Below are 12,378 nucleotides of genomic sequence, written 5' to 3' on the forward strand. Positions count from 1 at the left end.
AAACACTTGTCTTTTCCATCAGCCATTGTACAGCGGTAAAACTAGCTAACCAAACAGACTGGAGCTCTGCTTGGGTTGCTGGGTAACGGGTTGGGGTTGCCAGGCTCAAGGTTTTCCCCAGAAAACTTGCTAAGCCCATTGGTTGGGCGCTAGGACCAACCACTCAAAAACAGCAGCTTGCGTGTTTTTGAGTGTTTTTGATAATTATGTGCTATTGGAAGATTAATATCTGAACATCAATTATGAAGTCTTAAAAAATGCAAACATTAATTTTTTTTTAAATAAGTAATGCTAAACCTAGTGGGGGCACAAGTAAAGCCTGGTGGCCCGCCAGGCTTATAATACACTAAGGAAAACCCCGAGGCTGCTGATTTGTGACGTTACATTAGGAAAGTTTTTGAAATAGCTCATTTTCCAGACACCAAAAAAACATTAATGTGTTGCCATAAAACAGTTGGGTGTTTTTTTAAGCACTTGTTTGTTTTTATAAGCAGTAGAAAACCAAATGGAAGTAGAAAAAATGTGCAAAGTGTGAACTTTTCATGATAGGTCCCCTTTAAAAATAAATGGGCTGCAGTATTAAACAAAACCATGTCCAACATCTTGAAAGTATACTTGTCCTCTTCTGTTTCTGATAGAAACCCGTTTATTGAGAATCTGGTATTGCTTTTCAGAACAGCTCTGGAGCTGTTTAGTTCTGGTACCAGTTAGATTTTATAACAACAATATTTTCTACTGTATTATCAAGGATTCTGTGGATTCGCCCTTCTGATTTGATTCGCCAAAGAGATATTGGATAAACAAGCTAGTATTTCTTCAATATGTGTTGCAAAACTAAATTCAGTAAAACCAACAACTATCTTTGTAAAGGTGAGACTGAAGACTGGAGAGGTACTGAATGAGTTGAAGCACCTTGGGTCAACCCTTCAAAGTTGAAGAAGAAGAAGAAGAAGAAGATTTACAAGACGGCAGTGAGATCTGCTCTGAGGTTTGGTTTGGAGATGTTCAGCAAATCAGACAAATATTCCTGGAAGCAATGTCCTGAATCTGTGAGCATCTACACTGTAAAAACACAAAATCTCCAGTATTTTTGGTTTAGATTCTAGTCCAAATATCTTAGTTCACTCGAGATTAGACTAAAGTAGCTTGCAAGTAACTTTTACAAGTTTATTTTAAGTAAATAATTCCTTAAAATTGATTAAAGAAAATGTAGTTCACTTGTATATAAATTGTGTTTTTCCCATAGTACCAGCATGTAAGCCTGTCACAATAATCAATAAATCAAATAATCACATGATCAATTAAAGCAAAGGTAATAATTTCGATTGGCATGATTTATGGTTTTTTCCCTTTCTACCAAAAACTGAATTGTAAAAGTCGTCAGTCTGGTGATTTGTGTCTCTTATAGTCATTTTGTATTTACAGAGACTAAATAATTCAATCTATTTGTTGTTTTGTTTATTTATTTTGATGTTAAATGTTCATTAGAATTTAAAGTTTATGTTTACATTACAGCACTTAAAAATGGTCCCAAAACAAAAATGTTATCATTTATTGCAATAACTTCTGGAACAATTTATCATACATCAGAATTTATTGTGACAGGCCTTCTAGTACGTTATCAATATTAAGGAATCATTTACTTAAAACAAGCTCCTTTATCTTGCTGAAAAGTTACTTGTAAGTTAGTTTTGTCTTGTTTCCAGTGTGCTAACTTGGTAAACTTTGTGTTTTTGCCGTGTATGAACGAGGTAAACGGCCTCCGTGGTGTAAAGAATCTGTGCAGCTGTCTTGGTTTTGCTCTGGAGCCTCCGGTTCAGGGGTGAAGCCTAATTACAGAGGTGGAGAAAGAGCGGCCAGCTGAGCGGCAGGAGAAAACAGCTGGTCCGTCGGAGCGCTGCCTGACCTCTTCTAAGATCTGGCTCTTCAGCTGATGCGTCACAGGTCAAAGGTCAGGCTCCCTGCACAACTGGCTCTCACTAACACAAGAAAGCCACAAACCAAGGGAGGAAAACAATGTTGTTTACACACAGCGCTCCAGCAGCTGTCAGAAACGGTTTGCAGAAATGACCGCCAGGCTCCCAGAGCAGCTGCAGAGCGGCTCCCGACTCACACGCTTCCAATTAAACATCAGTGGATCTCAGGAAGCTCTGCAGCGCCGCAGTCAAAGCGTGCCGATTAAGCACTCAATCACCTGGCTCTGCTCTCGCTATGCTTCCTACACTGCTCACCTGTAGCCTTACTTTTCCGGTGACTGAGCCAACACGGGAAAATAGCTGATTCTGCAGCACGGATTACCGTCCACACGCGACATGTAAATTATCTCATCAGTAGAGCTTTTTTTTTTTTCCCCCAGAGGTTGTTGGAAAATGCTGACACACCTCCAGCATTTTCTCTGCAGGTGTGGTTCCGCCCCCCGCTCCACCTGCCTCCTGAGCGAGCTGCGTGTGTTTGGAGCGAAGGAAAGGTTGGATTTTAGCACCGGATTTAAATCTGGTCACTCACACTGCGTCCAGAGGGAAAAACTGTCTTCACATATTTAAGGGGTTTTGATGCAACGGGATTAAAAAATCTGGCTCTTCATGATGATTAAGTCAATATTAATCACGATTAATCGTTTCAGCCCTATTAAAAAAAACTTTTTCCAGTGTGGTTGGGAATCTGGACCAGGTTTGGTCTATTGAAGCATTTGATGACTTCCATATTGAGCTCTGAAACAAGAACATGTTTTTAATTTATGTTTTAAACTATTTTTGAGGCGGATGTTACTTTTAGTTTCCAAACTTTCACATTAAATGTTACTACTAAAAAGCTCAGGGTGCAGCAACCTATTCTTCTTTGTGTTTCGCCAGCAAATGTGGACAAACTTAGGTCTAAACCTGTTGCAATTAGCAATAAATCACAAGATCAATTAAAACAAGCTTGATCATTTCCATTTGCATGTTTGTTTTTCTGGTGTTGCTTTCTCTTTCTACTAAAGACCGGACGAAACGGCTTCAGTTTGGTGGATTAGTCCTAAATAGCTGTTTTTTGTTCATTTACATTTTAGTTGTTGCTTTGCTTGTTTTGTTTATTTTGGATATTTAAAATGTTTTCTGGTTATACTGTTAAATGTTAGACTTTAAAGTTTGTTAATTTTTTAGATTGTGTACCACTATTTCACTTAAAAGTGGTCTCAAAACAGCAATATTGTCGTTTATCGCGATAAATTCTGAGATGATTTATCGTCCTGTAAAATTTGATACTGTGTCAGGCCTAGGTAAAAGTTATCAAAAGCTTTTGGAAACATGTAAATGCACGGATAAGCTATTTTCTCTGAAAAGTCTTGACAGAGTTTCACCTCACCTCCCCTCGGGTGCAGGGATAAGCTCCAGAGTACTTTGAGGTGCAGGCGGCTCCGTCCCGGCCCCTGCCTGCTTTTCCCTCCTCCAGCCCAAAGGTGGCGCTGCAGTTACTGGCGTAGTACTGCAACATCCTCCACGTTCGGCCAAAGTCCTGCGAGCGCTCCAGGGTCATGGCGGCAGGCCGGGGTGAGCGAAACACGAGGATGAGGTGCGTAAAGTAGAACTCCGTCTCCAGGTCCAGCTGGACCGTCTCGGACTCCACGCCTTCCGCAGACTGCCACCAGGTGTTGGGGTGGCGGAAGGACGAGTCGGACATGGCGCCGGCCAAGTGGGACAGGAAGGGCAGCGCGGCGTTGCATTTGAAGCACTTGGGGGCGCTGCAGGCCGGGTTGGCGTTGGGGTCGGCGTAGGAGCAGTACAGCTCTGTTCCGTTGTTTCCGCAGACGGACTGAGTCAGAACCCGCCGACCCAAGGCGAGGTTTCCCATGCGGGGGTTGCAGGCCCTGCTCTCACAGCGGGGAGCCACACCGGCTCGAAACGCCTCCACCGAAACACCTGGGTAGAGGAATAAATGAAGATTTCATATCAAAGTAGAGGAGGTTTTATACCCCAAACAGCTGAACTTACAGAGTTATTACACACAGAACCACAATAAGGTCCATTTGCTATTGGCAGGGCCGGCACAAGCCTTTTTGGGACCTTCAGCAGATTTTCATTTGGGGCCCAACATACCAACAAGTCAACACTAAATGGTTCATCATCCCTAGGTTACTCTATGTGTGTAACATACCTACTATCATTAGCATCATTCGTATTTAGCTTACATGATACCAATGGCTGTTGATTTTAACAAACTAAAAAAAAGGATTTTGTGATGCAAATTGGTATTTAAGTGTGCCATATTTTAATTATCTTAAAGTAACATCAGATGATGGGCACTAAATTTACAGTAAACATCGAACATGTTAGTTACCTTACATTTCCCCAACAAGAAATATATTGTCATTATGAAATGTATTATTATGAAATGTATGATGTCATGCTCATACATTTCAATATGAGCATGACATTCTTCAAGATGGCCGCAGTTTTTGACCCTATTAAACCAATTATTTCCATAACATGTTACCTACCATTTCCGTGATTTGGATGAACTTGGACATTTTCGACTTTGGTCATCCTATCCATGCAGGTTTAAAGTAACAATAGGAAGCAAAACTAGATGCTGAAACTGAAACTGTTTGTGAGTCTCACACCAGTCGTCAACTAGAAGGAGATGAAGATGTGGCACACAGACTGTGACCCGGTTAGCATTAGCTTTGGCTAGTTTTAGCAGTTTACGATTTGCTTCTGCTAAACAAGTCCTGTGCATTAGCAGTTTAGTGCTAACTTCTGCTAATTTTTTATATGTTTAGTGGTTCAGCGTTAGCTTCTGCTAATTTTTTATGTGATCAGTGTGTTAGCTACTGCACAGTTTGAGTGTAGCAGTTTAGCGTTAGCTTCTGCTGTTTTCTTTTATATGTTTAGCGGTTCAGCATTAACTTCCACTAATTTTTATGTGATTAGCATTAGCTTCTGCAAAGCTTTTAAGAGTGTAGCAGTTTAAAATTAGCTTCTGCTTATTTTATGATATTTTTAGTGGTTTAGCGTTAGCTTCCACTCGGGTTAACGTTTTTTATGTGATTAGCGTTAGCTTCTGCAAAGGTTTAGAAGAATGTAGCAGTTTAGTGTTGGCTTCTTGGAAAAAAATTGTTTAGCAGTTTATGGTTATCTTCTGCTATTGTTATGTGTTTGAGGTTTAGCGTTGGCATAGCTACCATTCTTATCTATGCAATTGTTTTTAGTTCTTCCCATCAGCTTTCTTCTTCCTGAAAAAGAAAGCCACACCATAGCATGATTCTTTCACCACCATGTTTCTTTCTCCATTGTTTTTGTTTTTTCAAGGTGCCACACAATATTTTTAAAATTGGTCAATATTACATAAAAAAGATGGACTCAGTCAATGACATAGTTTCTAAAGGCAAATGGTTGCACTGGATTTTACACTTGGTCCAAATTTCTTGCACCAAGGACAAAATTTATCAACTTTATAATCTTTTTCTTAAATTAAAAATGCAAAAATACTCTTATTGCAAATTCTTTCTCTTTTAAATTCACAACAATAACTTAAACATTTAATATTTGAATGAAAATTAAGCAACATAATTGCTTAATTTGCTCATATTTGCCCTAATACGAGTTGTGTAACTTTTTGGGCTCTTTTTTTTTGTTAATAAAATGTTTTTAGTTTATTTGGAACAACAATTTTCTTCTAAATCTTTGCTGTATTTAGCCAAGCAATGAATGGATGGTTTAAAAGTTGTTGCATGTTCATAGCAGCCCAACTTACTACAAAATAATAGTATAATATACTTAACACTTCAAAATGTGCCCATTTTTGACAAATTTTTAACATTTTTTTATTTACAGTTGGGTGCCACAACTGGTGCCAAAGTAAAGGGAACCAAATGCAGATTTTCATATGCAAAAAAATGAAAATCCAATTGAAAATATATAGAGGTTTGTGGTTGTAATGTGACTTTATGGGGGTATGAATACTTCTGCAAGGCAGAGCAGAGTTACATTCTGACTCACTGTGTCTATGTACACAAGTCAAGTGATTTACCTCGATCGGAAATGTTATGCAAAACCGGATAATGGAGGCATTGTGCACCTGCCTGCCGCAGACTGCAGCCTGCGTGGACTCTGACACAGATAAAGTTTGGCAGCTATAGAGAGGGATGAGCTGCATTCAGACGCCTTCCAGACGCTCCATGACCCCCCTGCAGGGCCACAGTGTCAGGTTCCGCTGGATTTATTGTCCTGAACCTGCAGCTCAAGCTGGAAAACCTCAAAACCTGCCTCAAAATCAGCTTGCACTAATTTATTATAACACCAGAAGCTTTTTACATAGCAGTATTCGTTACTTGAGTGGCTGATTGCACTAGTTTGTGAGATAAGAACTGGACTTACCTGCGTCTGACAACACGGCCAGACTGATCAGAAATAAAACCAGCATATCTCCTCGCAGAGATAATCCAGAGAGAACTGAACCAGACGGAAAACCATGCAAATATCTTGAAAATATAAAATAAAAAAAGAAGTTCTTCAGATCCAGTGTGGACTTTCTCTTTCACTCAGCAGCGACCCAACGAGGCGATAATAACGCGGCGCTCGGAGAAAACAACATGATCCCGGACGCTGCGTGCCGTCCCGCAGAGAGAGAAGGAGACCCGCAAAGGAGGAGGAGGAGGAGGAGGGATGAACGGCGGTGCTCGGCTCGTCTGCAGCTCTCAGACCCGCAGCGTGGTTCATCTCCCCGCAGTCTGACTCCGCCGCCCGGTCATGTATTTCTAAGGAGCGCACAGACGCGGAGGGTTTGTTTGGTGACAGCGGCGCTGCAGCTCCGCCTCTCTCCCTCCGCGTTTTTTTTCTTATTATCCTGCTTAAAGAAACACAACGATTTACGATTCAAACCGCTTTTAGTGAAGCTTTCATTTAGGTTTGTCCACATCTTGTCACACTATAACCACAAACTCTAATCTATTTTATTTGTGTTGTAGCTGGAACTAGTTACATTTACTCAATTACATCGATTTGAGTAACTTTTTTTTTTAAATATGTACTTTTACTACGCTGTACTTTTTACTTTTGCTTGGGTAATGTTTTTATGAAGTATTTCTGCTCTTACTTCAGTTAAACTTCTGGATTTTCTATCCACTGATTGAAGATCAAACATGTTTCAACCAAAAATTCTCCAGACACAGACACACACCTGCAGTTTTTATTAAAGTTTTATAATTTTTTTCTTGAAAGAAACTGATTTGGAAAATATATATATTTTGCCAGATTTAATTTTTTTGTTACTTATAGGAATTATTGTAATTTTTTCCCTAAAATACCAAAATTTCCACTTTATTATTATTTATTGTCTGATGATGTAATTTTTAAATATTAGATGATTGATAATTTGATCAGTTGCTCAGTACTTTTTACCAAATTCTGTTTTACTCTTGAGTCATTTCTGGATGGCTACTTTTTAGTTTTACTTGAGTAAAAATAAGTTGAAGTAGTGCTACTCTGACTTGAGTACTATTTTTGGGAACTCTACCCACCTTAGTTCCTAGTTACATTTACTTTAGTAACTTTTTGTAAAAAAAAAAAAAAGTACATTTATTTTTCAAGATAAACTAACGCCTGGATCACAGTGTATAGCAAATTCACAACACTCATCCCTTTAAAACCTCTGATAGTTGGTTAAAATAAAAAGCTAAGATTCACAGTAAATACAATAAAATAATGTATTTACAACTATTCAGTCAAAACAGTTACAATATTTAGAAATGAGTGCACTGCAGAAGCCTTGAAATGAATATTTTAATGCCTTAAAATCAGATGGTAATGAGTTTGAAAGCTAAACTCAAATGGTATTTTACAGTAGTTTATGGTGCTTCTAGTGACTGTTGCTTTTCTCTTGATAAATATATGCAATGCCTTCTGTGCTACAACACAATAAAGCTGTCAAAGCTCATTAGATTATATATTTTAATAAAGGTGCAGATGATTGCGGGTAAACTGAGCAACAAATTGAAGTTTGTGGTCGCAATAGCCGCTGTGTCTGGTGTAAATCCAAATTAGGACACTTTATTACATAAACAGTTGTGTAATTCCCTCCAGTGCTCAGTTTTGGACCGCCGTGTGGATTCCCAGTGAAAAGCTGATTTCTGTTTCCTCCTTTCCTGACTAATTGTCTCACAAAGTGACGCACTGAGAGGAGCGCCGATTGATCGCTCTGCTGAGCACCAATCACCTCCTTTGTTTTGTTTTTTTTGTTTTTTGTTTTTATTTAAACTCTCTCACATGCTGTTTTTATTTTAATTATGTAAAGCACTTTGAAATGCCTTGCTGCTGAAATGTGCTATACAAATAAAATTTGATTGATTGATTGATTGACAATGTTGCTGTCCGTAGAAAACCAGTGACATAAACAGGCAACGTGGAAACGTCAAGTTCTGTTTTCCACACGAGCGTCTGCTCTCAATAATTGACGCAAAAGCAGATTTACTGGGACTTTTCCGAGTCAGTAAGCGTTAAAGCGCCCCCTTGCGTTCGGGGATTGTATCCAAACTTCAGTTTGTGTAATCGGAGCGTGACCCGTTTTCTGCGGATGTGACCCGTGTCCAATAAGCAGTGAGCCAAGCTAAACTATCTCACCTGTTGTCTCGGTTCTGTTTGTCTGTGTTCAGTCAGTGGTCCCGCTCCCCCTCAAGGAGACATTTTCTCTCCAAACCGCCTGCAGCCTCACAGTGAAGCTTCCTGCAGGCCTTTACATCGCTAATCAACTTTATAGGTTATATTTACTGTAATCCAAAAAAATATATTTGAGCCGCTCTGCTTTTAAACCTCGTTTGTAAAGTTACACTGTAAAAGAAATAATTTTTTTTTAGCCTGTTAAAGAAAACACGAGACTTATTCGTTTATAAACGTTTAACTCAAATGAAATATTTAGCTAGGAGGATAAACATTTAGTTTGTAAAATAAATATTTAGTGTGGAGTAATGCAATATTTTTAGCTGGCAAAATAAATATTTAATTTGGAGTTAAATATTTAGTTGGGAAACTAAATATTGAACTCTATATAAAATATTTATTTGGGACCTAAACATTTAGCTTCCAAACTAAATATTTAGGTATCTAACTGAATATTTAGTTTGGAAGTTAGAAAATTAAATATTTAACTCAGAATTAAATATTTAACAACTAAAAGTTTAGATTTCAAACTAAATATTTAGCTTTATAACTAAATGTTGACTTTGGATGTTTAACAAAATATTTAGTATAAAACTAAAAAATTAGCTCCAAATTAAATTTTATTTGGGGGGAGGGAACAAAATGTTTAATTTGGAAGTTAAATATTTAGTTTGGAAACTAAATATTTAGCCTTCTAGCTAAATATTTATCTCCAAATTAAATATTTAGTTTAGACCTTTGACATTTATAAATGTAAGGATACGTTGGTTAAAATATAACTTTGAAAGATGAACAGCCAACATATATTTTTATATGATAGGCTAAATAAAATAAATCTTGCTGTTAATTTTTTACTGTGTAACTTTTCATTCTCCGCTGGACTTGAACCAAAAGTGTGGGAAGATTTTGCACATGGTCGGGTTCGTCAGCTCGTCCTCTTCCCTCCGTTCAGCGGCTCCAGAGGCTCGGCGCTCCTCTGCAGGCTTCAAAGCTGCATCAGGCAGCAGACTGGAAAATTCCCGCTCGCTCCCTGAACAAAGTCGATTCTTTCCAAATGGTGACGTCAACAAACGAAAGGCTTGGAGTCGATGCCAAGACAGTGACTGGGAATCTTATGACACTGAGGCCATATTGTTTTAAAGAGCCGTGGCTTAAATCCAGGAATAGTTTATTGTCTTGGGAAGGTCATGAACAATAAACGTAAAAAAAGAAAAGAAAAAGAAAGTGTGTATTTTTTTTAACGACCACTGAGCATCTGCATGGGAGGTTTTTGCTTTTCTTTCTTTTCAGGTCTTTCCCAGTTAAGATCATATCCTTACTCTATTTGAGATAATTTTCCAATAATGTTTTGATTTTAATTGGTCAGTTTAAGCCTCCTAATGGTCATACACTGTAAAACAAAAACAACAAAAAATTCTCTATTTTTTGTTGAACCAGCAGGTGTGGTTGGCAGATTTACATTGTATAAATACAGTAAAATGTGGTAAAATTCGGTAAAATGTCGTAAAATTATGTAGAAATACAGTAAAATTTCAGCAACCACAGCTGATTGTATTTTCCTATAAATTAGACATGTTTTTTTGTTTTTTTTACAATGTATGTGAAAGCTTTGATTATTTTAATGCCTTGTTTAGTGTATTTTTTTCATTTCTTTTATATGAATCTTTCAAAAAACATTTGCTCATTTTGATAATCTATAATTTATCTCTTAAATCATTCTATTTATCGTAAATTCACAAATCTTTTCGGTATTTAAACTGTTTGTATATTAGCATGTATTGCCTATTTCTCAGATTTTTAGTGAAATTATGAAACTGTTTTGTCACATTGTCGAAACCAGACTCCCTGATGGATAGGATAATTAGGGGAAACTTAAGTAAATAAGTTTAGTGATGTAACGTTAGAAGCATTTCAAACATGTTAAGAAAGTGCCAGACCAATTTCGCAGGAATGTTTCTGAAAGAACTCACCTGTTCCTGTAAAATCAGATTTTACCTTATTTACTTAGCGGGTTTCAACTTGTCCATGTGCGTCAGTACTGGATCAACTCTTCATAGCAGGGAAAAAAGAGCAATTACCATATGATGATATATGTCTCTAAAGGAAAAAAGAGAAAGAGCTGCAGAGACAAAACTTGCATGACCCAGATCTCAGATGAATATCAAATATTTTGGATGCCTTAATTCAGTTTTCATTTAACTAAACATCTTACTGTCAAACACAGTTTTATACAAGAAATTAGAACACAGGAAAACTAAATGTTTACAGATTATAATAGAACAAAATAAACTGAAACAGTGTAGGATAGAATGGAAGAGAATAGAAGCAAAATAACACAATGCATAAAGATTATAAAAGAAAGATTACAATAACACCATGGAACAAAAAGGATAAATAAATTAAAAAGTCAGAAGAAGATGCTGCTTTAAGCCAAGGATTATTAAATTCAATAGAAACATTTAGTACTGAAACATAAGCAGTTACAAAAACTGTAAAATCAGAAATATATTGACTGGTGATTGTGGAAAACTATAAATATGACAAGATAACAATAGATTATTGAAACTTAATTAGCACATTATTAAAAGATGGTCAAAAGATTTTTATTAAATTTTTTTATTTTATTTCATTTTTGCCTCCTTTTTAGTTTTAATGTTTTTATTTAAGATAATTCTCATCATTTGTTCTCTGTTCTCTTTTTAGTTGAGTGTGCGCATATCTAACCGCTAGGTGGCGGTGCGAAAAGGAAAAAACAGGAAGACTGTCTCAGCATTAGCAGTGACGTACTTCCTGCCGGCGGCAAAGCGTGCTGCTAGTTGTTTGAACCGAAACGTTACTGTGACGAAAATATTGCATTTTCTACTTTAGCCTTTGATTAACTATTGAACCGAAATAAATATGGTGAGTAAACTCTTAGCGCGGCCTTTAAACTTTATGGATATGACGTAGCGTCCTTCCTGTTTGTGTGTGTGTTTTTGTTTAGCCTTAGCATCGTTAGCTTCTCATTCATAACTTCGACCAAAGCGATAAAGCTGTCACAATTCGTCAAACAGACTGTTTAAATAGTCGTGTTTGCCTCCGTCTTCTGTAATTATTTACATGCAATCATTTTATTGAAAAGCAGAACGTCTTTAATAGACTTTAATGACGTTGCACGGAGGTGTATTTATTCATTTGCTAAACATGGCGTTACTACAGCTAAATGTTACACTATCAGGACGTCAAGCCTTTACTTATGTTATTTTCTTTTAGGAATTTTAAAAAAGCTCCTTACCACAAGTAGAATAAAAGCTTTATAAAGCTTAAAGTTGCTATTCATGACATTTGGTTTAGAAAATACCTGTTACTGTATCCATGCTTTCCAAACCATAAAATATATCACTGTGTCTTTGTTTGACCTCTAATTTCACTGGTAGCTTTTGGTAAACTAAAGTTTTCTTTCCTGTTTCTTCATTTCCTGCAGAGTTTACCTCTGAATCCGAAGCCTTTCCTCAACGGCCTGACAGGAAAACCTGTGATGGTGAAGCTGAAGTGGGGGATGGAGTATAAAGGCTACCTGGTATCTGTGGATGGATACATGAACATGCAGGTGGGAACAACTTGGAGCTCTTCCTGACACTAAATAATACTCACAATGTGAGAATCTGAACCTAATAATTCCAAACAATACCTTCAGATGTCAGTATCTTACACGAAGCTGAAGTTGGTTTCCAATTCCAGCTTCCAATAGCTAAAGGGCGATTCC

General features: G+C 37.4%; 1 protein-coding gene across 1 annotated transcript in view; it reads right to left on the reverse strand.

Moving 5' to 3' along the window:
- Positions 1-6,900, reverse strand: part of LOC103129379 (netrin-4) — a 29,945-nt gene extending 23,045 nt beyond the window's left edge. The window contains exons 1-2 of the mRNA XM_007540443.2: positions 6,357-6,900; positions 3,346-3,899 (exon numbers count right to left, since the gene is read on the reverse strand). Of these exons, the coding sequence (XP_007540505.1) occupies positions 3,346-3,899; positions 6,357-6,402 (600 nt within the window). The 5' untranslated portion in view covers positions 6,403-6,900. The remainder of the gene's footprint in view (positions 1-3,345; positions 3,900-6,356) is intronic.
- Positions 6,901-12,378: the final 5,478 nt, after the last annotated feature.

The sequence above is a fragment of the Poecilia formosa genome, unplaced genomic scaffold (genome assembly GCF_000485575.1).
Source record: "Poecilia formosa unplaced genomic scaffold, Poecilia_formosa-5.1.2 Scaffold540, whole genome shotgun sequence".
NCBI lineage: Eukaryota > Metazoa > Chordata > Actinopteri > Cyprinodontiformes > Poeciliidae > Poecilia > Poecilia formosa.